The sequence below is a fragment of the Cherax quadricarinatus genome, chromosome 58, assembly GCF_038502225.1.
Source record: "Cherax quadricarinatus isolate ZL_2023a chromosome 58, ASM3850222v1, whole genome shotgun sequence".
Taxonomy (NCBI): Eukaryota; Metazoa; Arthropoda; class Malacostraca; order Decapoda; family Parastacidae; genus Cherax; species Cherax quadricarinatus.
Genome location: NC_091349.1, coordinates 4775758 through 4802194, shown reverse-complemented (window position 1 = coordinate 4802194; position 26437 = coordinate 4775758). Strand labels below are relative to the sequence as shown.

At 42.4% G+C, this 26437-nt stretch overlaps 1 protein-coding gene across 2 annotated transcripts in view; it reads left to right on the top strand.

The window, feature by feature from the left end:
- LOC128698104 (protein Wnt-4) overlaps window positions 1–26437 on the top strand; it is a 584955-nt gene that overhangs the window by 492286 nt on the left and 66232 nt on the right. The window contains exons 3-4 of one of the 2 annotated variants that reach the window (XM_053790215.2): window positions 9888–10124; window positions 10412–10601. In XM_053790215.2, coding sequence (XP_053646190.2) covers window positions 9888–10124; window positions 10412–10601 — 427 coding nt within the window. Of the gene's footprint in view, window positions 1–9887; window positions 10125–10393; window positions 10602–26437 lie in introns of both variants that reach the window. The other variant, XM_053790214.2, reaches the window with a different exon arrangement.

Sequence of the window (26437 nt, the reverse complement as noted above, 5' to 3'; positions counted from 1 at the left end):
CAGGTATATATATACATATATATATACATATATATATATATATATATATATATATATATATATATATATATATATATATATATATATATATATGGATTGTCACAATATATAAAGTCATATAACAACATATGTTACAACCACACAGACAACCAATTACATATATAGTCACATATAAACATACATAACTCACTAGGTTCCTCCTCCAGTAAACTGAGAACAAATATGGTACTGGAAGGAGTCCCTTAAAGGAATGATCAATACTGGAACCACTCACACATATGGATTTTGTGTGTGTGTGTACTTACCTAGTTGTGGTTGCAGGGGTCGAGGCACAGCTCCTGGCCCCGCCTCTTCACTGGGCCGCTACTAGGTGTGTGTGTGTGTAAGTTTGTATGTTTACGTGTATGTGCATGTTTATGCTTATATCTGAATATGACTACATGTATATTTATATGTATATTTATATGTATATTTATATGTATATTTATATGTATATTTATATGTATATTTATATGTATATTTATGTCTATTTTTCCGCTTATGAGCTTATATATTTTTTGTGTGTATATGTTAATGTGTATATATGTGTTTTTCTTTATACGTGTGTGTATATAAATTAATGTCTGTGTAAATGTTTATGTATTTGAGCATGTTGAAGTGTGTTTATGTATATATGTTCATGTCTGTTTACATGTGTGTATATATTCTTATGTAAATGTTCATGTGTGTGTGTGTGTGTAAGAGTGACAAATATAAACTATCAACAGGAAACACACACACACACACACACCTACTTTTCAGACACATAATAAACCCACACATAATTCGACACATAATTACACACACACACACACACACACACACATACACACACACACACACACACACACACACACACACACACACACACACACACACACACACACACACTGTAAGTACGTGCCGGTCAAGCCCCAGGAGGTTGGGGGTCAGGTCACAAGAAGTTGTGGGCAGCAAAGGACCACTGAGACTCGACATTAAAACGCACAAGCTACCTACCTTTCAGTACATAATAAACCCACACATAATTCCACACAAAATTACACACACACACACACACATATCCAGACTCACACATACACTCACCCCCCCTCACCACCGACATCTCACTTCTTCCCCTGATCCCTCCCCTCCCTCGTTCACCCTCCCCTCCCCCATTCACCCTCCCCCTCCCCACTCCTCTCCCACATAGCCACAGTTCCTCCACTACCTCCCCCCCCACACTCTGACATACACACTACTAACCTAACATACAGAACTAATAGGTTTCCCACTCTGAGGCAATCAGGATAAAACAAAAATGGGTTGTCAGAGAGCAACAAGAAAAACCAAGGGACAGGAGGAGGAAGCTGCAAAGGAAGATTGGGCAGCAGAGCTCATAAAAAGGAATCATGAATGGGAAAAGAAACTAGAAGAACTTAGCATGAGAATGGAAGAGAGGATAGATATGGAAAGCAGGAAGTGGGAGGTGCATGTCAAAGCAGCAGAGGCTAGGATACAGAGTTTAGAAGAGGAACTGAAAAATCTGAAACAGCCTAAAGAACTAAAGAACATTTTGGGATTGACAACAGAGACTGCTACCTCAGCCACAAATAAGGGGACTGTAGGGAAAGAAGGGGCACAACTGCATGGGGAAGCTCTATCAGAGGAGACTGTAGTAAATGAAAGAGCTAAGCTTTATGTGGAGGCCCTAACAGACAACAACAGAGCCCAAGGAAAGTCTAGAAGGGAAAATGACACACCACTGAGCCCAAGTACATTAGCCAGTGAAACTGAAGAAAGGAAAGCTACAGTGGAGGAAACCAAATTAAATGAGGGGATACACAGGGATATGCAGTGGGAGAATGAAAGGGTGAGGTCAGTCTTTGTGTATGGGCTCCAGGAAGTTCAAGGGGAAACATATGAAGCAAGAAAACAAGGGGAAAAAAAAGCAATTGAAAGCATCATGAAAGCAATAGGAGAAGACAACATGACCCAGCTGGAAAATTTTCAGAGAATAGGGGGGTTTGTAAAAAAAAGAACCCGGCCAGTGAAAGTGACCTTCAAGGCAGAAGCGATTCGGACCAGGATCCTGCAGGAGAAAGCACGATTAAGGGACATGCCGGCATACAGGAAGGTGTATCTCTACCGCGACAGAACACAAGAAGAAAGGCAGAAACTGAGAGAGATGGTACAAAGGCGAAAGGAGGAAAGAGAGGGGATGGAGAAGACAGACAGGAGATCCCAGACCCAGGAAGATCAAATACAGCCTCCCTCACAACTTCCTATAGAAGCCTCCCAACCAGGTCAACCCCAGTGCAACCAAACACTCTAAATCAAAACACCCATGCCACATCCAATGCTCCCACCCACTACATTACAAACTCCACCCCCACAGCAACAACCCATAGTTCCTTACCAGGTCTCCCACTTCCCCAACCCCAATATACCTCCCAGACCACAGTCTTAGAAAAGAAGTTGAAGGTGTGGTATACAAATGCAGATGGAATAACAAACAAGTATGAGGAGTGGCACGAAAGAATCAAAGAGACATCTCCAGACATAATAGCACTCACAGAAACAAAACTCACCAGATACCAAATCCTCAGGAAAGACAGAGGGAGGAGAGGGGGAGGAGGAGTTGCACTGCTCATTAAAAACTAGTGGGGTTTTGAGAAAATGGAAGGAATGGATGGCACGGGCGAAAGGGACTACTTAGTAGGAACAATCCAGTCTGAGGGACATAAGGTGATAATTGCAGTAATGTACAACCCACCACAGAACTGCAGGAGGCCAAGAGAAGAATATGATGAGAACAACAGAGCAATGATCGACACACTAGCCGAGGTGGCCAGGAGAGCACACATGGGGGAGCAAAGTTACTAGTTATGGGTGATTTCAATCACAAGGAGATTGACTGGGAAAACCTGGAGCCCCATGGGGGTCCCGAAACATGGAGAGCCAAGATGATGGATGTGGTACTGGAAAACCTCATGCATCAACATGTTAGAGACACTACCAGAGAGAGAGGAGAGGATGAACCAGCAAGGCTGGACCTTGTATTCACCATGAGTAGTTCGGACATTGAGGGTATCATGTATGAAAGGCCCCTAGGAGCTAGTGATCATGTGGTTCTGTGCTTCGACTACCTACTTGAGCTCCAAGTGGAGAGAGTAGCAGGAATAGGCTGGGAAAAACCAAACTACAAAAGGGAGAACTACTCAGGCATGAGGAACTTCCTTCAAGACATTCAGTGGGAGAGAGAACTGACAGGAAAACCAGTACAAGAAATGATGGACTATGTAGCAACAAAATGCAAGGAGGCAGAGGAGAGGTTTGTTCCCAAGGGAAAAAGAAATAATGGGAAGAACAGAACGAGTCCTTGGTTCACCCAAAGGTGTAGGGAGGCAAAAACTAGGTGTACTAGAGAATGGAAAAGGTACAGAAGACAGAGAACTCAGGAAAATAAAGAAATCAGCTGAAGAGCCAGAAACGAATATGCACAGATAAGAAGGGAGGCTCAGAAACAATATGAAAATGACATAGCATCAAAAGTAAAGACTGACCCGAAGCTGTTGTACAGCCACATCAGGAGGAAAACAACAGTCAAGGACCAGGTAATCAGACTGAGGAAGGGTGATGGGGAATTCACAAGAAACGACCAAGAGGTATGTCAGGAGCTCAACACAAGATTTAAAGAGGTATTTACAGTGGAAACCAGTAGGACTCCAGGAAATCAGAACAGGGGGGCACACCAGCAAGTGCTGGATGAGGTACATATAACCAAGGAGGAGGTGAAGAAGTTGCTATGCGAACTTGACACCTCAAAGGCGGTGGGACCAAACAACATCTCTCCATGGGTCCTTAAAGAGGGAGCAGAGATATTGTGTGAGCCATTAACAAAGATCTTCAACACATCATTTGAAACTGGGCAACTCCCTGAGGTATGGAAAATGGCAAATGTAGTCCCAATTTTTAAAAAGGGAGACAGACATGAGGCACTAAACTACAGACCTGTATCACTAAAGTGTATAGTATGCAAGGTCATGGAGAAGCTCATCAGGAGGAGAGTGGTTGGGCACCTGGAAAGAAACAAGTGTATAATTGACAACCAGCACGGTTTCAGGGAAGGAAAATCCTGTGTCACAAACCTACTAGAGTTTTATGACAAGGTGACAGAAGTAAGACAAGAGAGAGAGGGGTGGATCGACTGTATATTTTTGGACTGCAAGAAGGCCTTCGACACAGTTCCTCACAAGAGGTTACTGCAAAAGCTAGAGGATCAGGCACACATAACAGGAAAGGCACTGCAATGGATCAGAGAATATCTGACAGGGGGGCAACAACGAGTCATGGTACGCGACGAGGTGTCAGAGTGGGCGCCTGTGACAAGCGGGGTTCCACAGGGGTCAGTCCTAGGACCTGTGCTGTTCTTGGTATATGTGAATGACATAACGGAAGGGATAGACTCAGAAGTGTCCTTGTTTGCAGATGATGCGAAGTTAATGAGAAGAATCAAATCGGATGAGGATCAGGCAGGACTACAAAGAGACCTGGACAGGCTACAAGCCTGGTCCAGCAACTGGCTCCTTGAATTTAAACCTGCCAAATGCAAAGTCATGAAGATTGGGGAAGGGCAAAGAAGACCGCAGACACAATATAGTTTAGATGGCCAAAGACTGCAAACCTCACTCAAGGAAAAAGATCTGGGGGTGAGTATAACACCGAGCATATCTCCTGAGGCGCACATCAATCAGATAACTGCTGCAGCATACGGGCGCCTGGCAAACCTACGGATAGCGTTCCGATACCTCAGTAAGGATTCGTTTAAGACTCTGTATACCATTTACGTCAGGCCCATACTGGAGTATGCAGCACCAGTTTGGAATCCACACCTAGTCAAGCACGTCAAGAAATTAGAGAAAGTGCAAAGGTTTGAAACAAGACTAGTCCCAGAGCTACGGGGATTGTCCTATGAAGAAAGGTTGAGGGAAATCGGCCTGACGACACTGGAGGACAGGAGGGTCAGGGAAGACATGATAACGGCATATAAAATACTGCGCGGAATAGACAAGGTGGACAAAGACGGGATGTTCCAGAGATGGGACACAGACACAAGAGGTCACAATTGGAAGTTGAAGACTCAGATGAATCAAAGGGATGTTAGGAAGTATTTCTTCAGTCATAGAGTAGTCAGGCCGTGGAATAGCCTAGAAAGTGACGTAGTGGAGGCGGGAACCATACATAGTTTTAAGGCGAGGTATGATAGAGCTCATGGGGCAGGGAGAGAGAGGACCTAGTAGCAATCAGCGAAGAGGCGGGGCCAGGAGCTGTGACTCGACCCCTGCAACCACAAATAGGTGAGTACACACACACACACACACACACACACACACACACACACACACACACACACACACACACACACACACATATAAAATACTGCGTGGAATAGACAAGGTGGACAAAGACAGGATGTTCCAGGGAGGGGACACAGAAACAAGAGGCCACAGTTGGAAGTTGAAGACACAAATGAGTCAGAGAGATATTAGGAAGTATTTCTTCAGTCATAGAGTTGTAAGGCAGTGGAATAGCCTAGAAAATGACGTAGTGGAGGCAGGAACCATACACAGTTTTAAGACGAGGTTTGATAAAGCTCATGGAGCGGGGAGAGAGAGGGCCCAGTAGCAACCGGTGAAGAGGCGGGGCCAGGAGCTAAGACTCGACCCCTGCAACCACAAATAGGTGAGTACACCCCAAGATAGTTATCACAGCTCTCAGTGATAACAACACTATTACAACTACCACTATACTAGAGGTACCTACACTGCTGCTTCCCTCACCACACACTACGTAAACTCACACTCTAGTACCTCACCGGTTAATAATAACGATATATACACACAAGTAACAGTAATAACGTCACCAAACTACGAATAACACTTGCTAGCCTCGTAAGATTTAATCAATAAACCGTTCATATCAGACTACCTTCATAAGATTCTTTCCCGTCAGACTGATGTTCATCACCTCAGAATTGTTTACGTGTGGCTACACGCTATGAAATCCCAGTAGGTCACTATTTATATAAACTTTTTCAGAGAGATAATGTAAACACGGGACACAGATCACCTGCGGTCGTACACATTGTGGAACCTCACCTCACCTTCCACCTAATGCAAATTAACCGTCTAATTTATCAAGATTCTTTTTTCTTGTATACTACGAGACATGCGTAAACGTAAGATATTCTGCTTCAAATATTCTGGAAGAAAATACAGAGATAACAGTAATGCTAATGAAAATAGCACAAAAAAAAACGCACATCTTTGCAAAGTTTGTAATGTGTGACTCGGAGCTGCATGCCACACAACTCTCGTGAAAATCTTTTACTAATAACTCGATTCTTGCAAAGATATATACACCGAGAGTGTGTATATACACTGTATTTACAATGTATATACCCTGGGAGTATATACAAGGAAAGTTTTAGTCCTTATTTTAGGTATTAAAATATTCTTAACCAGTGATGAACAAGGGACTCGTAGCTTTCACGAGCCTCGTGTACTCAATAGGCTTTAAACCCATATAACCCACCAACATTATTTTCTCTCATTTTCAGACTTCCCATTTATGTTAAAACTCTTGTATACCTTGAACAAATTATTAAAAAAAAAACATACCTGTTACGTAATTATTTAGACCTACGTTATACAGGGTGCAAATAACTAAACAGTATTTGTTTTTTGTTTTTCGTAATATTGGTTATTTAATGACAGAAATGACCTTGAGATGGCTGATAAGTTATTTATTATCCACAAAATATTATAATGTTAGTAACATCGTTTTATATAACTAAACCATAAACAACTCACTGAATGTTGAATTAAAATTCATGAAGCACGGATAAAACTAGGTTAATGTGCTATACTGTCCCACTGTTATCTATGTACTTAGTGAACGTATGAATAAGTATAGACTTATTGTGACACATTAATTACTATCCAGTAGCCTAGTAATGTCAGTAGGACACATTAATTATTATCCAGCAACCTATCAAAGTCAGTAGGACACATTAATTACTATCCAGCAACCTATCAAAGTCAGTAGAACACATTAATTACTATCCAGCAACCTATCAAAGTCAGTAGGACACATTAATTACTATCCAGCAACCTATCAAAGTCAGTAGGACACATTAATTACTATCCAGCAACCTATCAAGGTCAATAGGAGGCATTAATTACTATCCAGCAACCTATCAAAGTCAGTAGGACACATTAATTACTATCCAGCAACCTATCAAAGTCAGTAGAACACATTAATTACTGTCCAGCAACCTATCAAGGTCAATAGGAGGCATTAATTACTATCCAGCAAGCTATCAAGGTCAGAAGGTACGATCGTTGACACAATGTGAACACTCTGGGGACAGTCTTATCAGAGTGTGTAGGTGCCAGTCTGCAAATGCCAGTTTTTTTCATTTTAATTTACACGAGTTTAGTGAGACCTTAAATGTCATATTTTCGTACGGCTTTAATATAAGGCCGGTCATGCGCTCATTTACTTTTCTTCCTCCATCGTTTATATTTATAATTTGAGAACATCTTATCGGATTGCGCGCGCGCGCGCGTGTGTGTGTGTGTGTGTGTGTGTGTGTGTGTGTGTGTGTGTGTGTGTGTGTGTGTGTGTGTGTGTGTGTGTGTGTGTGTGTGTGTGTGTGTGTGTGTGAGTTTTAGTTACCATTTGTCAAAGTGTGTGCATGTGTGCGTTTTTTCCCTTGTTAGACTATTTCCCTCAGTTCCAGCACCAGTCTTGTTGCAAACCTTTAGATCTTCTCTTGTTTCTTTGTATGCTTAAGCAGTCACGCGTTGCATGCAGGAGCCCACGCTCCAAGATATCTTCTATATGTTAAGGTTTCTGACAGCAAGTTCTTAGCTATTTTTGCGAATGTTGCTTAAGTTATACGATTGTTGCGAACATCTGGTGTGATGCTCACTCCCAGATCTTTCTGCTTGCATATTGCATGCAGTGCTCCACCGTCCAGGCTGCTTTCAGTGTCCAGGCTTTAAATTCCTTCATATACTCTCATTGCTTAGTATGAAACTGTAGTAGCCACCTTCCTGGCCACGTGTGCAGACTTCAAGTCACCTTGGTGCCTCTCCTTGTCCTCTGCGTTTATAAACTAGGCTCTCCAAGTTATGACTTTATTTAGTGTAGTTTCTAAACAGCTTTGTAGAATAGAATAACTCTGGAAACTGACCAAAGGCATGTCACTTTACGTTCTACAAGACTACGGTGCTCTTCACTAACTCCAAGGCTGAGGGACTGGTTACTTCGTCTTTTGTATATGCTAGTTCTAATGTCTTTTCGTTATGTCTTTGAATTTGTATTGATAAAGCCATTGGAGAGCGAAACATCTACAATAAAGGTTCTCAGATGTTTCACACGTGTCTTAATTCTTCATCACGTTCTACACTACTCCACATATTACTGGTCAGTGGTGTTCTTTCTCATTACGTGATACCTTGCTGGGAATATGACATTTATTACCAGTTTTCTTAATTGTGTCTCCGTGATGAACACTACTTTAATAGTCGATACCGTGTACCTGGAATCTACCTGGAGAGCATTCCGGGGATCAACGCCCCCGCAGCCCGGTCCACAATCAGGCCTCCCGGTGGATCAGGGCCTTATCTATGAGGCTGTTACTGCTGGCCGCACGCAGTCCAACGTACGAACCACCGGCTGATCCGGCACCGACTTTAGGTATCTGTCCAGCTCCATCTTGAAGACAACCAAGGGTCTATTGGTAATGCTCCTAATGGCTGGTGGGAAGCGGTTGAACAGTCTTGGGCCCCGGACATTTAACTGACACTGTTAATTTATATTTCAGTCGTCGTTGAGTGGAAAATATCACTAAGTAGGCCTGTTGCAGTGCTCAGATGTCTTAGGGACAGAGGGAAATGGGTTGTATTTTTTGAAACATTAAACCCACAGTGTATATACATCGAGAGGTGTATGTCTCTCAGTGTTTCAACACTGAGTGATTACTTGAAGCACTATTTTAGGAACTAAAGTATTCTTGACTAGTGGTGGACAAGTGATATGCAACCTTAATGACCCTCGTGTAGGAGATAGTCTTTAAACTTTAATAACCAACTAAGCCCGTGTGGACCACTCAGGACAATTAGTGGTGGAGGTTAAGCCACCGCCCACAAACCTGAGACACACACACCCATTCACATTAACCTGCCTGTCATTTTTTTTTACACTAATCTTCCTATCATCTTACAGACACTAACCTTCCTGTCATCTTACAGACACTAAGCTTCCTATCATCTTACAGACACTAACCTTCCTGTCATCTTACAGACACTAAGCTTCCTATCATCTTACAGACACTAACCTTCCTGTCATCTTACAGACACTAAGCTTCCTATCATCTTACAGACACTAAGCTTCCTATCATCTTACAGACACTAACCTTCCTATCATCTTACAGACACTAAGCTTCCTATCATCTTACAGACACTAACCTTCCTGTCATCTTACAGACACTAACCTTCCTGTCATCTTACAGACACTAAGCTTCCTATCATCTTACAGACACTAAGCTTCCTATCATCTTACAGACACTAACCTTCCTGTCATCTTACAGACACTAACCTTCCTGTCATCTTACAGACACTAACCTTCCTGTCATCTTACAGACACTAACCTTCCTGTCATCTTACAGACACTAACCTTCCTGTCATCTTACAGACACTAACCTTCCTGTCATCTTACAGACACTAACCTGACTGTCATCTTACAGACACTAACCTGACTGTCATTTTACAGACACTAACCTGCCTGTCATCTTACAGAACTGGTGACGGTGAGCAACAAGACAGAAAGAGCAGTACCTGTCACTTCACAACCCGAGGTAATGAAGGCAGGGGGAGAGGAACCCCACCCCGCCGCTCCTCACCCCTTCCAGAACACCTCCCCGGCCCTGCCTCCCTCCTACACCCAGCGCAGAGGACGGAAATCGCGCAAAAAATCACGAAAAAGGTCCAAAGGTGGAGAGGGTATCGTGGGACCATACCCTATAGTGCCCCAAGGTAAGTGAAAGCCCCGGGCAAGTGAATTTCTTACCTCGAATTGCTCAAAAATTATTTGAAAAATATAGAGATTTTTAAAGGGGGTAACTATGACAGGTTTTTAAGGGGGTAACTATGACAGGTTTTTAAGGGGTTAACTATGACAGGTTTTTAAGGGGTTAACTATGACCAATTTTTCAAGTTCACTTTCTGGCATCGAGATTTTTAATGGGTAACTATGATAGATTCTTAAGGTTGACTTTCTGGCACGGAGAAGTGATGACTTGTAGGCGTGGTTCACCGTGCAGGTACCCGGGAGGCGGCCTTCGTGCACGCCATCTCGTCGGCAGGCGTGGCGCACGCCATCACACGCCGCTGCTCCTCGGGGGAGCTGGATGACTGTGGCTGTGACAGATCTGTGAGAGGCGTCACGCAGCACGGCTTCCAGTGGTCAGGATGCTCCGATAACATAGCCTACGGTGTCTCCCTTTCCAAGAGGTAAGTCTGTGGTGTCTCTCCAAGAGGTAAGTCTGTGGTGTCTGTCCAAGAGGTAAGTCTGCGGTCTCTCTCCAAGAGGTAAGTCTGCGGTGTCTCTCCAAGAGGTAAGTGTGTGGTGTCTCTCCAAGAGGTAAGTCTGTGGTGTCTCTCCAAGAGGTAAGTCTGCGGTGTCTCTCCAAGAGGTAAGTCTACGTTGTCGCTCCAAGAGGTAAGTCTGCGGTGTATCTCCAAGAGGTAAGTCTGCGGTGTCTGTCCAAGAGGTAAGTCTATAGTGTCTCTCCAAGAGGTAAGTCTACGGTGTCTCTCCAAAAGGTAAGTCTGCGGTGTCTGTCCAAGAGGTAAGTCTACGGTGTCTCTCCAAGAGGTAAGTCTACGGTGTCTCTCCAAGAGATAAGTCTACGGTGTCTCTCCAAGAGATAAGCCTACGGTGTCTCTCCAAGAGGTAAGTCTGCGGTGTCTCCCCAAGAGGTAAGTCTACGGTGTCTCTCCAAGAGGTAAGTCTGCGGTGTCTCCCCAAGAGGTAAGTCTACGGTGTCTCTCCAAGAGATATTTGTTTGTAGTAGTAATAGTAACACCAAGAGTGGTAGTAGTAATAGTAACAGCAATAGTGGTAGTAGTAATAGTAACAGCAATAGTGGTAGTAGTAATAGTAACAGTAATAGTGGTAGTAGTAACAGCAATAGTGGTAGTAGTAATATTAATAGTAGTAGCGGTATTAATAACAATATTATAAGTAGAAACATCAGTAGGGCCGGGAGAGTACCAGCGAATAAAAAAAAATATTAAAAATAGTAATAGTTGTATCAGAAGTAGGAGCATTAGTTGTTCCAGTAGTAGAAATAGTAGTAACAGTAGCGTCCTCAGCTCACACACTGAGGGTCCGAAATATGTTCCCGGCACGGGTGAAACGTTGGGCATGTTTCCTTACACCTGCTGTCTCCGTTCACCTAGCGCTAAGTAGGTACCTGGGTAGGTGCCTGTTGTAGGTGGTATCCTGGAGGAGAGAAGAATAAAGAACCACAACGGAAATAAGACACAGTTCCTGATGACACACTGACTTTACTGGGTTATCCTGGGTGGATAACCCTCCCCACCCCGGGTTATCCTGGGTGGATAACGCTCCCCACCCCGGGTAATCCTGGGTGGATAACCCTCCCCACCCCGGGTTATCCTGGGTGGATAACCCTCCCCACCCCGGGTTATCCTGGGTGGATAACCCTCCCCACCCCGGGTTATCCTGGGTGGATAACCCTCCCCACCCCGGGTTATCCTGGGTGGATAACCCTCCCCACCCCGGGTTATCCTGGGTGGATAACCCTCCCCACCCCGGGTTATCCTGGGTGGATAACCCTCCCCACCCCGGGTTATCCTGGGTGGATAACCCTCCCCACCCCGGGTTATCCTGGGTGGATAACCCTCCCCACCCTGGGTTATCCTGGGTGGATAACTCTCCCCACCCCGGGTTATCCTGGGTGGATAACCACCCCTCCCCCGGGTTATATTGAGTGGAAAACCCTCCTTCCCCCGGTTTATCCTGCGTGGATAACCCTCCCCAACCTGGGTAATCCTGGGTGGATAACCCTCCCCACCCCGATTAATCCTAGGTGGATAACCCTCCCCACCCCGGGTAATCCTGGGTAGATAACCCTCCCCACCCCGGGTTATCCAGGGTGGATAACCTTCCTTCCCCAGGGTTATCCTACGTGGATAACCCTCCCTACCCCAGGTTATCCTACGTGGATAACCTCCCCCTCTCTCCCCGAGGGTAAAAAAAAAATCCCCAATAAAATCTTCTCTAATAAATCGGAGAGAATAAAGTCATGGAGCGCCAAGAAGCGTCGCATTAAACAGTTCTATCACCACCAAACTTTGCTAGTTGTTCTAATAACAGACACAAAGAAGGACAATCTACTATAGTTACCCCTGTAATTGTCAAATATGCAAATAAGGAACCCACCATACTGACCGAGGTTTATGTCAGCTAAATCGGGCAAAAATTCAGACACAGCGAACCATTAATCGCACATTTCGCTAACTTGCGGTTGGCAGAACAAAATGCAAATGTACCGTACATAATATTTGCATAAACACCGAAGTCTACCCTCACACTGCAGGTTATTTGAAAGATTTAAAGAAGTGACAGCTAAAATTCAAGTACATATATAATATATACATTATATATATATATATACAAGATCAGCAAGTACAGGGACATTAGCCAACAGTATCAATTTGTCCCAGTGGGATCAGAGACCTTGGGATCATGGGGAAAAAATGCCACACGTTTCCTTAAAGAATTGGGTTCCAGACTCATCGACACCACCAGGGACCCAAGGGCAGCCACTTTCATGTTCCAGCGCCTCAGCGTCGCCATCCAGAGGGGAAATGCTTGCTGCATACTTGGTTCACGTCCAGCCTCGGAGGAGCTGGAGGAAATTCATCATCTTTGATACATTGTGCCATTGTATTCATGTTTATGTTTTTTTCTGTAAATGTATTTTGTTTTATTAATAAATGTTCACATAGAATATAAATATAGGGGGTGGTAGGAGAAGAAAATATTCAAACAGCTCCGGGGAGAACCTTGAGTTTTCCCTGAGGTACGTTTATTGTCTTCTCTGAGGATGAGGGTCCCCATTCCAGCTATAGAGGTGGTACTTCCCTATATTAATATATACATATATATATATATATACATATATATATATATATATATATATATATATATATATATATATATACATATATATATATATATATATATATATATATATATATATATATATATATATATATATATGAGAGAAAGAGAGAGCAACTCAAGGCCTTTCGCACCGTCACTAGTGCTTCGTCAGGAGTTTGAAATACTTATAGAGAAACTGATATGTGAGGATAGTGTTTTAATAGTTTGTATGGTAGTATTACCCAGGATGATTGTTTACAAAACCCAATAGATGTTTTGCAGTGCTACAAGCAGTGCTAAAAACAATGCCACAAGCAGTGCTACAAGCAGTGCTACAAGAAGTGCTACAAGCAATGCCACAAGCAGTGCTACAAGCAGTGCTACAAGAAGTGCTACAAGCAATGCCACAAGCAGTGCTACAAGCAGTGCTACAAGAAGTGCTACAAGCAATGCCACAAGCAGTGCTACAAGCAGTGCTACAAGAAGTGCTACAAGCAATGCCACAAGCAGTGCTACAAGCAGTGCTACAAGAAGTGCTACAAGCAATGCCACAAGCAGTGCTACAAGCAGTGCTACAAGAAGCGCTACAAGCAATGCCACAAGCAGTGCTACAAGCAGTGCTACAAGAAGCGCTACAAGCAATGCCACAAGCAGTGCTACAAGCAGTCCTACTAACAGTGCCACAAGCAGTGCTACAAGCAATACCACAAGCAGTGCTACAAGCAGTGCTACTAACAGTGCCACAAGCAATGCTGCAAGCAGTATTACAAGCAGTGCTACTAACAGTGCCACAAGCAGTGCTACAAGCAATGCCACAAGCAGTGCCACAAGCAGGGCTACAAGCAATGCTACAAGCAGTGCTACTAACAGTGCCAAAAGCAGTGCTACAAACAATGCCACAAGCAGTGCTACAAGCAGTGCTATAAGCAGTGCTACAAGCAATGCCACAAGCAGTGCTACAAGGAGTGCTACAAGCAGTGCTACAAGCAATGCCAAAAGCAGTGTTAAAAACAATGCCACAAGCAGTGCTAACAGTGCCACAAGCAGTGGTACAAGTAAAGGCACAAGCAGTGCTACAAGCAGTACTATAAGCAGTGCTACAAGCAATGCCACAAGCAGTGCTACAAGCAGTGCTACTAACAGTGCCACAAGCAGTGCTACAAGCAGTGCTACAAGCAGTGCTACAAGCAGTGCTACTATCAGTGCCACAAGCATTGCTACAAGCAATGCCACAAGCAGTGCCCCAAGCAGTGCTACAAGCAGTGCTACAAGCAGTGCTACTAACAGTGCCACAAGCAGTGCTACAAGCAATGCCACAAGCAGTGCTACAAGCAGTGCTATAAGCAGTGCCACAAGCAGTGCTACAAGCAGCCGCACAAGCAGTGCTACAACTAATGCTACAAGCAGTGCTATAAGCAGTGCTACAAGCAGTGCCATAAGCATTGCCACAAGCAGTGCTACAAGCAGTGCCACAAGCAGCGCTACAAGCAGTGCTACAAGCAATGCTACACAAGCAGTGCTACAAGCAGTGCTACAAGCAGTGCTACAAGCAGTGCTACACAAGCAGTGCTACAAGCAGTGCTACAAGCAGTGCCACGAGCAGTGTTACAAGCAGTGCCACAAGCAGTGCTACACAAGAAGTGCCACAAGCAGTGTCATAAGCAGTGCTATAAGCAGTGCTACAAGCAGTGCCATAAGCATTGCCACAAGCAGTGCTACAAGCAGTGCCACAAGCAGCGCTACAAGCAGTGCTACAAGCAGTGTTACACAAGCAGTGCTACAGAAGCAGTGCTACAAGCAGTGCCACAAGCAGTGCCACAAGCAGTGCTACACAAGCAGTGCTACAAGCAGTGCCATAAGCAGTGCTACAAGCAGTGCTAAACAAGCAGTGCCACAAGCAGTGCTACACAAGCAGTGCCACAAGCAGTGCTACAAGCAGTGCCACAAGCAGTGCTACACAAGCAGTGCCACAAGCAGTGCTACAAGCAGTGCCACAAGCAGAGCCATAAGCAGTGCCACACGCAGTGCCACAAGCAGTGCTACAAACAGTGCCACAAGCAGTGCCCCAAGCAGTGCCACAAGCATTGCCACAAGCAGTGCCACAAGCAGTGCCATAAGCAGTGCTACACAAGCAGTGCCACAAGCAGTGCTACAAGCAGTGCTACAAGCAGTGCCACAAGCAGTGCCGCAAGCAGTGCCATAAGCAGTGCCACAAGCAGTACAAGCAGTGCTACACAAGCAGTGCTGCAAGCAGTGCTACAAGCAGTGCCATAAGCAGTGCCACAAGCAGTGCCACAAGCAGTGCCACAAGCAGTGCGACCAGCAGTGCCATAAGCAGTACTACACAAGCAGTGCTACAAGCAGTGCCACAAGCAGTGCTACAAGCAGTGCTACAAGCAGTGTCATAAGCAGTGCCACAAGCAGTGCCACAAGCAGTGCCACAAGCAGTGCTATAAGCAGTGCTACAGTGCCATAAGCAGTGCCACAAGCAGTGCCATAAGCAGTGCTACACAAGCATGGCCACAAGCAGTGCTACACAAGCAGTGCTGCAAGCAGTGCTACAAGCAGTGCCATAAGCAGTGCCACAAGCAGTGCTACAAGCAGTGCTACACAAGCAGTGCTACAAGCAGTGCTACACAACCAATGCTGCAAGCAATGCTACAAGCAGTGCTACAAGCAGTGCCATAAGCAGTGCCACAAGCAGTGCTACAAGCAGTGCCATAAGCAGTGCCACAAGCAGTGCTACAAGCAGTGCTACACAAGCAGTGCAACAAGCAGTGCTACAAGCAGTGTCACAAGCAGTGCTACAAGCAGTGTCACAAGCAGTGCTACAAGCAGTGCTACAAGCAGTGCCATAAGCAGTGCCACAAGCAGTGCTACAAGCTGTGCTACAAGCAGTGCTACAAGCAGTGCCACAAGCAGTGCTACAAGCAGTGCCACAAGCAGTGCTACAAGCAGTGCCACAAGCAGTGCTACAAGCAGTGCTACAAGCAGTGCTACACAAGCAGTGCTGCAAGCAGTGCTACAAGCAGTGCTACAAGCAGTGCTACAAGCAGTGCTACACAAGCAGTGCCACAAGCAGTGCCACAAGCAGTGCCACAAGCAGTGCTACAAGCAGTGCTACAAGCAGTGCTACACAAGCAGTGCCACAAGCAGTGCTACAAGCAGTGCCACAAGCAGTGCTACAAGCAGTGCCACAAGCAGTGCTACACAAGCAGTGCTGCAAGCAGTGCTACAAGCAGTGCCACAAGCAGTGCTACAAGCAGTGCTACAAGCAGTGCTACACAAGCAGTGCTGCAAGCAGTGCTACAAGCAGTGCCACAAGCAGTGCTACAAGCAGTGCTACAAGCAGTGCCACAAGCAGTGCTACAAGCAGTGCCACAAGCAGTGCTACAAGCAGTGCCACAAGCAGTGCTACAAGCAGTGCTACAAGCAGTGCTACACAAGCAGTGCCACAAGCAGTGCCACAAGCAGTGCTACAAGCAGTGCCACAAGCAGTGCTACAAGCAGTGCCACAAGCAGTGCTACAAGCAGTGCTACAAGCAGTGCCACAAGCAGTGCTACAAGCAGTGCTACAAGCAGTGCTACACAAGCAGTGCTGCAAGCAGTGCTACAAGCAGTGCTACAAGCAGTGCTACAAGCAGTGCTACACAAGCAGTGCCACAAGCAGTGCCACAAGCAGTGCCACAAGCAGTGCCACAAGCAGTGCTACAAGCAGTGCTACAAGCAGTGCTACACAAGCAGTGCCACAAGCAGTGCTACAAGCAGTGCCACAAGCAGTGCTACAAGCAGTGCCACAAGCAGTGCTACACAAGCAGTGCTGCAAGCAGTGCTACAAGCAGTGCCACAAGCAGTGCTACAAGCAGTGCTACAAGCAGTGCTACACAAGCAGTGCTGCAAGCAGTGCTACAAGCAGTGCCACAAGCAGTGCTACAAGCAGTGCTACAAGCAGTGCCACAAGCAGTGCTACAAGCAGTGCCACAAGCAGTGCTACAAGCAGTGCCACAAGCAGTGCTACAAGCAGTGCTACACAAGCAGTGCCACAAGCAGTGCCACAAGCAGTGCTACAAGCAGTGCCACAAGCAGTGCTACAAGCAGTGCCACAAGCAGTGCTACAAGCAGTGCTACAAGCAGTGCTACACAAGCAGTGCTGCAAGCAGTGCTACAAGCAGTGCCACAAGCAGTGCTACAAGCAGTGCCACAAGCAGTGCTACAAGCAGTGCCACAAGCAGTGCTACAAGCAGTGCCACAAGCAGTGCTACAAGCAGTGCCACAAGCAGTGCTACAAGCAGTGCTACAAGCAGTGCTACACAAGCAGTGCCACAAGCAGTGCCACAAGCAGTGCTACAAGCAGTGCCACAAGCAGTGCTACAAGCAGTGCCACAAGCAGTGCTACAAGCAGTGCTACAAGCAGTGCTACACAAGCAGTGCTGCAAGCAGTGCTACAAGCAGTGCCACAAGCAGTGCTACAAGCAGTGCCACAAGCAGTGCTACAAGCAGTGCCACAAGCAGTGCTACAAGCAGTGCCACAAGCAGTGCTACAAGCAGTGCCACAAGCAGTGCTACAAGCAGTGCTACAAGCAACACCAGTAGCACTCACCATTACCACTAACAACGAGAATAGACTCAACAATGTCTCCCATGATTTATACCTCCAGAATACACTAACAAAAACATCATGTAAGCTATTTACAAACGTACAAAGACTTCCAAAACAAGGCAGCTTAATGAAGAACATTGAATAATAACTATGATAAAGAAGATATGAGAGAGAAACATTATACCAGTTGATGGTACGACACTCTGACTAGATAGAACAAGTGTATAAATAAAGTAATTAGTATACCGTTCTCCACCTGCTCCCCCCAGCTCCTGCAGGACAGGTAGGAACACCTCAGTATACCTCAGTATAACTAACAGGAAGCGAACACCCAGGATTATATACTTCCACCTGATAATAATAATAATAATAATAATAATAATAATAATAATAATAATAATAATTATTATTATATTTATTTCTACCAGTACATGATACAACTTATACAGACCATAGCTCACATCACTGACATACTATATAGAAAGCCCCTGGTTATGCATAGCATTTCCCGTAACTTAGGTTAATTTTGTCTCCAGGATGCGACGCACACTAGTTGGCTAACACCCAGGTACCTATTTTACTGCTAGGTGAATAGGGACAGCAGGTATCTTAAGGAAACCCGCCAAATGCTTCCACCCGTACCGGGGAGCTAAGTGTGAGCTAAGTGAACTACCAACCGAGCTACGGGACACCCTGCCTCTAGTTACTGTGCTTACAGCTGAAAAAAACACGACTAGGGGAATTGTGCTTAGTCTTGTGCTCGCCGAATAAACACACGCTCTCAACGCACGCATCTTTGTCAACCTTTAAATGCTTAAGACAATATTATGGGGATGGTGAGGAGACCAGACTGAGCACCAGGTGCACGGGTGATCAGACTGAGCACCAGGTGCACGGGTGATCAGACTGGGCACGAGGTGCACGGGCGATCAGACTGGGCACCTGGTGCACGGGTGATCAGACTGGGCACCAGGTGCACGGGTGATCAGACTGAGCACCAGGTGCACGGGTGATCAGACTGAGCACCAGGTGCACGGGGGATCAGACTGAGCACCAGGTGCACGGGTGATCAGACTGAGCACCAGGTGCACGGGCGATCAGACTGAGCACCAGGTGCACGGGTGATCAGACTGAGCACCAGGTGCACGGGTGATCAGACTGAGCACCAGGTGTACGGGCGATCAGACTGAGCACCAGGTGCACGGGTGATCAGACCGAGCACCAGGTGCACGGGGGATCAGACTGAGCACCAGGTGCACGGGGGATCAGACTGAGCACCAGGTGCACGGGCAATCAGACTGAGCACCAGGTGCACGGGTGATCAGACTGAGCACCAGGTGCACGGGTGATCAGACTGAGCACCAGGTGCACGGGTGATCAGACTGAGCACCAGGTGCACGGGTGATCAGACTGAGCACCAGGTGCACGGGTGATCAGACTGAGCACCAGGTGCACGGGTGATCAGACTGAGCACCAGGTGCACGGGTGATCAGACTGAGCACCAGGTGCACGGGTGATCAGAACCTCACAAGGTAAACACACACATACTACTTTATTTATCAACACATTAAAGGAACAACACGAGTGAGAGAAGGTTAATACATAAGTCTATTTGAACTTTGTGGTTGATGAAAAACATGTTAACAACTAACAACAAACAGAGCAGACAACCAGCACATCACACTCAACTAACAACAACAGGACAGCTAACACACCACACTCAACTAACAACAAGCAGAACAGACAGCTAACACATCACACTCAACTAACAACAAACAGGACAGCTAACACACCACACTCAACTAACAACAAGCAGAACAGACAAGTAACACATCACACTCAACTAACAAACAGAGCAGACAACCAGCGCATCACACTCAAATAACAACAGAACAGACAGCTAACACATCACACTCAACTAACAAGCAAAATAGACAGCTAACATGTAAGAAGCAGTGTAGACTCTGGGACAACTTACTAATGAATGAGATACATGATCGAACAACCAGTCTGAATGACCATCTAGGTTCAGACTGCATAATAATCAACTCGCCTCTGAGGCTCCAACATCGTCTTCAGTTCTCAAGATATCGTCACAACGACAGTAAAACCAATTAAAATAAAACCTTCGTTAATTCTGTAAGATCTCTTCTCCCGTATAAATCCCCCAAAAACATTTGTAAAAAAAATAAAAAAATAAAAGTCTTGTTTTACAGTAGATCGTAAAATATTACGAGTAATCCTGCACGAGGTCGTCCTCTTGTAAAAGTGTAAAAAAAAGAGAATAGCTGTAATAAAAGTAGTTATGCTTTACGCTGGATCGTAAAACACGATTTACAAGCATTAACAGTTTGCTTGATTGTGGTGAAGACACGAACCCTAGAAGCTAGAAGCAAGACTAAGATTAATTAGATTACTGTTGTTGTCTCTTTCTTAGATCACTGTTGTTCCCTCTTAGAATACTGTTGCTGTCTTTCTTAGAATACTGTTGCTGTCTTTCTTAGAATACTGTTGCTGTCTTTCTTAGAATGCTGTTGCTGTCTTTCTTAGAATACTGTTGTTGTCTTTCTTAGATTACTGTTGCTGTCTTTCTTAGAATACTGTTGTTGTCTTTCTTAGATTACTGTTGTTGTCTTTCTTAGATTACTGTTGTTGTCTTTCTTAGATTACTGTTGCTGTCTTTCTTAGAATACTGTTGTTGTCTTTCTTAGATTACTGTTGTTGTCTTTCTTAGATTACTGTTGCTGTCTTTCTTAGAATACTGTTGTTGTCTTTCTTAGATTATTGTTGCTGTGTTTCTTAGATTATTGTTGCTGTCTTTCTTAGATTATTGTTGTTGTCTTTCTTAGATTATTGTTGCTGTCTTTCTTAGATTATTGTTGCTGTCTTTCTTAGATTATTGTTGCTGTCTTTCTTAGATTATTGTTGTTGTCTTTCTTAGATTATTGTTGCTGTCTTTCTTAGATTATTGTTGCTGTCTTTCTTAGATTATTGTTGCTGTCTTTCTTAGATTATTGTTGTTGTCTTTCTTAGATTATTGTTGCTGTCTTTCTTAGATTATTGTTGCTGTCTTTCTTAGATTATTGTTGCTGTCTTTCTTAGAATACTGTTGCTGTCTTTCTTAGATTATTGTTGCTGTCTTTCTTAGATTATTGTTGCTGTCTTTCTTAGATTATTGTTGCTTTCTTAGATTACTGTTGCTGTCTTTCTTAGATTACTGTTGCTGTCTTTCTTAGATTATTGTTACTGTCTTTCTTAGATTATTGTTGCTTTCTTAGATTACTGTTGCTGTCTTTCTTAGATTATTGTTACTGTCTTTCTTAGATTATTGTTGCTGTCTTTCTTAGATTATTGTTGCTGTCTTTCTTAGAATACTGTTGCTGTCTTTCTTAGATTATTGTTGCTGTCTTTCTTAGAATACTGTTGCTGTCTTTCTTAGATTATTGTTGTTGTCTTTCTTAGATTATTGTTGCTGTCTTTCTTAGATTATTGTTGCTGTCTTTCTTAGATTATTGTTGCTGTCTTTCTTAGATTATTGTTGCTTTCTTAGATTACTGTTGCTGTCTTTCTTAGATTACTGTTGCTGTCTTTCTTAGATTATTGTTACTGTCTTTCTTAGATTACTGTTGCTGTCTTTCTTAGATTATTGTTACTGTCTTTCTTAGATTACTGTTGCTGTCTTTCTTAGATTATTGTTGCTGTCTTTCATAGATTATTGTTGCTGTCTTTCTTAGATTATTGTTGCTGTCTTTCTTAGAATACTGTTGCTGTCTTTCTTAGATTATTGTTGCTGTCTTTCTTAGAATACTGTTGCTGTCTTTCTTAGATTATTGTTGCTGTCTTTCTTAGAATACTGTTGCTGTCTTTCTTAGATTATTGTTGCTGTCTTAGAATACTGTTGCTGTCTTTCTTAGATTATTGTTGCTGTCTTTCTTAGAATACTGTTGCTGTCTTTCTTAGATTATTGTTGCTGTCTTTCTTAGAATACTGTTGCTGTCTTTCTTAGATTATTGTTGCTGTCTTTCTTAGAATACTGTTGCTGTCTTTCTTAGATTATTGTTGCTGTCTTTCTTAGAATACTGTTGCTGTCTTTCTTAGAATACTGTTGCTGTCTTTCTTAGAATACTGTTGCTGTCTTTCTTAGATTATTGTTGCTGTCTTTCTTAGAATACTGTTGCTGTCTTTCTTAGAATACTGTTGCTGTCTTTCTTAGATTATTGTTGCTGTCTTTCTAAGATTACTGTTGCTGTCTTTCTTAGTATACTGTTGCTGTCTTTCTTAGTATACTGTTGTTGTCTTTCTTAGATTACTGTTGCTGTCTTTCTTAGATTACTGTTGCTGTCTTTCTTAGATTACTGTTGCTGTCTTTCTTAGATTATTGTTGCTGTCTTTCTAAGATTACTGTTGCTGTCTTTCTTAGTATACTGTTGCTGTCTTTCTTAGTATACTGTTGCTGTCTTTCTTAGATTACTGTTGTTGTCTTTCTTAGTAGACTGTTGTTGTCTTTCTTAGATTACTGTTGCTGTCTTTCTTAGGTTACTGTTGCTGTCTTTCTTAGATTACTGTTGCTGTCTTTCTTAGATTACTGTTGCTTTCTTAGATTATTGTTGCTGTCTTTCTTAGATTATTGTTGCTGTCTTTTTTAGAATACCATTGCTGTCTTTCTTAGATTACTGTTGCTGTCTTTCTTAGATTACTGTTGCTGTCTTTCTTAGATTACTGTTGCTGTCTTTCTTAGGTTACTGTTGCTGTCTTTCTTAGATTATTGTTGCTGTCTTTCTTAGATTATTGTTGCTGTCTTTCTTAGATTATTGTTGCTGTCTTTCTTAGATTATTGTTGCTGTCTTTTTTAGAATACCATTGCTGTCTTTCTTAGATTACTGTTGCTGTCTTTCTTAGATTACTGTTGCTGTCTTTCTTAGATTATTGTTGCTGTCTTTCTTAGATTACTGTTGCTGTCTTTCTTAGATTACTGTTGCTGTCTTTCTTAGATTACTGTTGCTGTCTTTCTTAGATTATTGTTGCTGTCTTTCTTAGATTACTGTTGCTGTCTTTCTTAGATTACTGTTGCTGTCTTTCTTAGATTACTGTTGCTGTCTTTCTTAGATTATTGTTACTGTCTTTCTTAGATTATTGTTGCTGTCTTTCTTAGATTATTGTTGCTGTCTTTCTTAGATTACTGTTGCTGTCTTTCTTAGACTATTGTTACTGTCTTTCTTAGATTATTGTTGCTGTCTTTCTTAGATTACTGTTGCTGTCTTTCTTAGATTACTGTTGCTGTCTTTCTTAGATTACTGTTGCTGTCTTTCTTAGATTATTGTTGCTGTCTTTCTTAGATTATTGTTGCTGTCTTTCTTAGATTACTGTTGCTGTCTTTCTTAGACTATTGTTACTGTCTTTCTTAGATTACTGTTGCTGTCTTTCTTAGATTATTGTTGCTGTCTTTCTTAGATTACTGTTGCTGTCTTTCTTAGATTATTGTTGCTGTCTTTCTTAGATTACTGTTGCTGTCTTTCTTAGATTACTGTTGCTGTCTTTCTTAGACTATTGTTACTGTCTTTCTTAGACTATTGTTACTGTCTTTCTTAGATTACTGTTGCTGTCTTTCTTAGATTATTGTTGCTGTCTTTCTTAGATTACTGTTGCTGTCTTTCTTAGATTACTGTTGCTTTCTTAGATTACTGTTGCTGTCTTTCTTAGATTATTGTTGCTTTCTTTCTTAGATTACTGTTGCTGTCTTTCTTAGATTACTGTTGCTGTCTTTCTTAGATTATTGTTGCTTTCTTTCTTAGATTACTGTTGCTGTCTTTCTTAGATTACTGTTGCTGTCTTTCTTAGATTATTGTTACTGTCTTTCTTAGATTATTGTTGCTGTCTTTCTTAGATTACTGTTGCTGTCTTTCTTAGATTACTGTTGCTTTCTTAGATTACTGTTGCTGTCTTTCTTAGATTATTATTGCTGTCTTTCTTAGATTATTGTTGCTTTCTTTCTTAGATTACTGTTGCTGTCTTTCTTAGATTACTGTTGCTGTCTTTCTTAGATTATTGTTGCTTTCTTTCTTAGATTACTGTTGCTGTCTTTCTTAGATTACTGTTGCTGTCTTTTTTAGAATACCATTGCTGTCTTTCTTAGAATATTGTTGCTGTCTTTCTTAGAATACTGTTGCTGTCTTCCTTAGATTACTGTTGCTGTCTTAGATTACCATTGCTGTCTTTCTTAGATTACTGTTGCTGTGTTCCTTAGATTACTGTTGCTGTCTCTTAGATTACTGTTGCTGTCTTCCTTAGATTACTGATGCTGTCTTTCTTAGATTACTGTTGCTGTCTTCCTTAGATTACTGTTGCTGTCTTAGATTACCATTGCTGTCTTTCTTAGATTACTGTTGCTGTGTTCCTTAGATTACTGTTGCTGTCTTTCTTAGAATGCCATTGCTGTCTTTCTTAGATTACTGTTGCTGTCTTTCTTAGATTACTGTTGCTGTCTTTCTTAGATTATTGTTGCTGTCTTTCTTAGATTATTGTTGCTGTCTTTCTTAGATTATTGTTGCTGTCTTTTTTAGAATACCATTGCTGTCTTTCTTAGAATACCATTGCTGTCTTTCTTAGATTACTGTTGCTGTCTTTCTTAGATTACTGTTGCTGTCTTTCTTAGATTACTGTTGCTGTCTTTCTTAGATTATTGTTGCTGTCTTTCTTAGATTACTGTTGCTGTCTTTCTTAGATTACTGTTGCTGTCTTTCTTAGATTACTGTTGCTGTCTTTCTTAGATTATTGTTACTGTCTTTCTTAGATTACTGTTGCTGTCTTTCTTAGATTACTGTTGCTGTCTTTCTTAGATTACTGTTGCTGTCTTCCTTAGATTACTGTTGCTGTCTTTCTTAGAATACCATTGCTGTCTTTCTTAGAATACCATTGCTGTCTTTCTTAGAATACCATTGCTGTCTTTCTTAGATTACTGTTGCTGTCATTCTTAGATTACTGTTGCTGTCTTTCTTAGATTATTGTTGCTGTCTTTTTCAGATTACTGTTGCTGTCTTTCTTAGATTATTGTTGCTGTCTTCCTTAGATTACTGTTGCTGTCTTTCTTAGAATACCATTGCTGTCTTTCTTAGATTACTGTTGCTGTCATTCTTAGATTATTGTTGCTGTCTTTCTTAGATTATTGTTGCTGTCTTTCTTTGATTATTGTTGCTGTCTTTCTTAGATTATTGTTGCTGTCTTTTTCAGATTACTGTTGCTGTCTTTCTTAGATTACTGTTGCTGTCTTTCTTAGATTACTGTTGCTGTCTTTCATAGATTACTGTTGCTGTCTTTCTTAGAATACCATTGCTGTCTTTCTTAGATTACTGTTGCTGTCTTAGATTACTGTTGCTGTCTTTCTTAGATTACTGTTGCTGTCTTTCTTAGATTACTGTTGCTGTCTTTCTTAGATTACTGTTGCTGTCTTTCTTAGATTACTGTTGCTGTCTTTCTTAGATTACTGTTGCTGTGTTTCTTAGATTACTGTTGCTGTCTTTCTTAGATTACTGTTGCTGTCTTTCTTAGATTACTGTTGCTGTCTTTCTTAGATTATTGTTACTGTCTTTCTTAGATTACTGTTGCTGTCTTTCTTAGATTATTGTTACTGTCTTTCTTAGATTACTGTTGCTGTCTTTCTTAGATTACTGTTGCTGTCTTTCTTAGATTATTGTTGCTGTCTTTCTTAGATTACTGTTGCTGTCTTTCTTAGATTACTGTTGCTGTCTTTCTTAGATTACTGTTGCTGTGTTTCTTAGATTACTGTTGCTGTGTTTCTTAGATTACTGTTGCTGTCTTTCTTAGATTATTGTTACTGTCTTTCTTAGATTACTGTTGCTGTCTTTCTTAGATTATTGTTACTGTCTTTCTTAGATTACTGTTGCTGTCTTTCTTAGATTACTGTTGCTGTCTTTCTTAGATTATTGTTGCTGTCTTTCTTAGATTATTGTTACTGTCTTTCTTAGATTACTGTTGCTGTCTTTCTTAGATTATTGTTGCTGTCTTTCTTAGATTATTGTTACTGTCTTTCTTAGATTACTGTTGCTGTCTTTCTTAGATTACTGTTGCTGTCTTTCTTAGATTATTGTTGCTGTCTTTCTTAGATTACTGTTGCTGTCTTTCTTAGATTACTGTTGCTGTCTTTCTTAGATTACTGTTGCTGTCTTTCTTAGATTACTGTTGCTGTCATTCTTAGATTATTGTTGCTGTCTTTCTTAGATTATTGTTGCTGTCTTTCTTAGATTATTGTTGCTGTCTTTCTTAGATTACTGTTGCTGTCTTTCTTAGATTATTGTTGCTGTCTTTCTTAGATTACTGTTGCTGTCTTTCTTAGATTATTGTTGCTGTCTTTCTTAGATTACTGTTGCTGTCATTCTTAGATTATTGTTGCTGTCTTTCTTAGATTATTGTTTCTTTCTTAGATTACTGTTGCTGTCTTTCTTAGATTATTGTTGCTGTCTTTCTTAGATTACTGTTGCTGTCATTCTTAGATTATTGTTACTGTCTTTCTTAGATTATTGTTTCTTTCTTAGATTA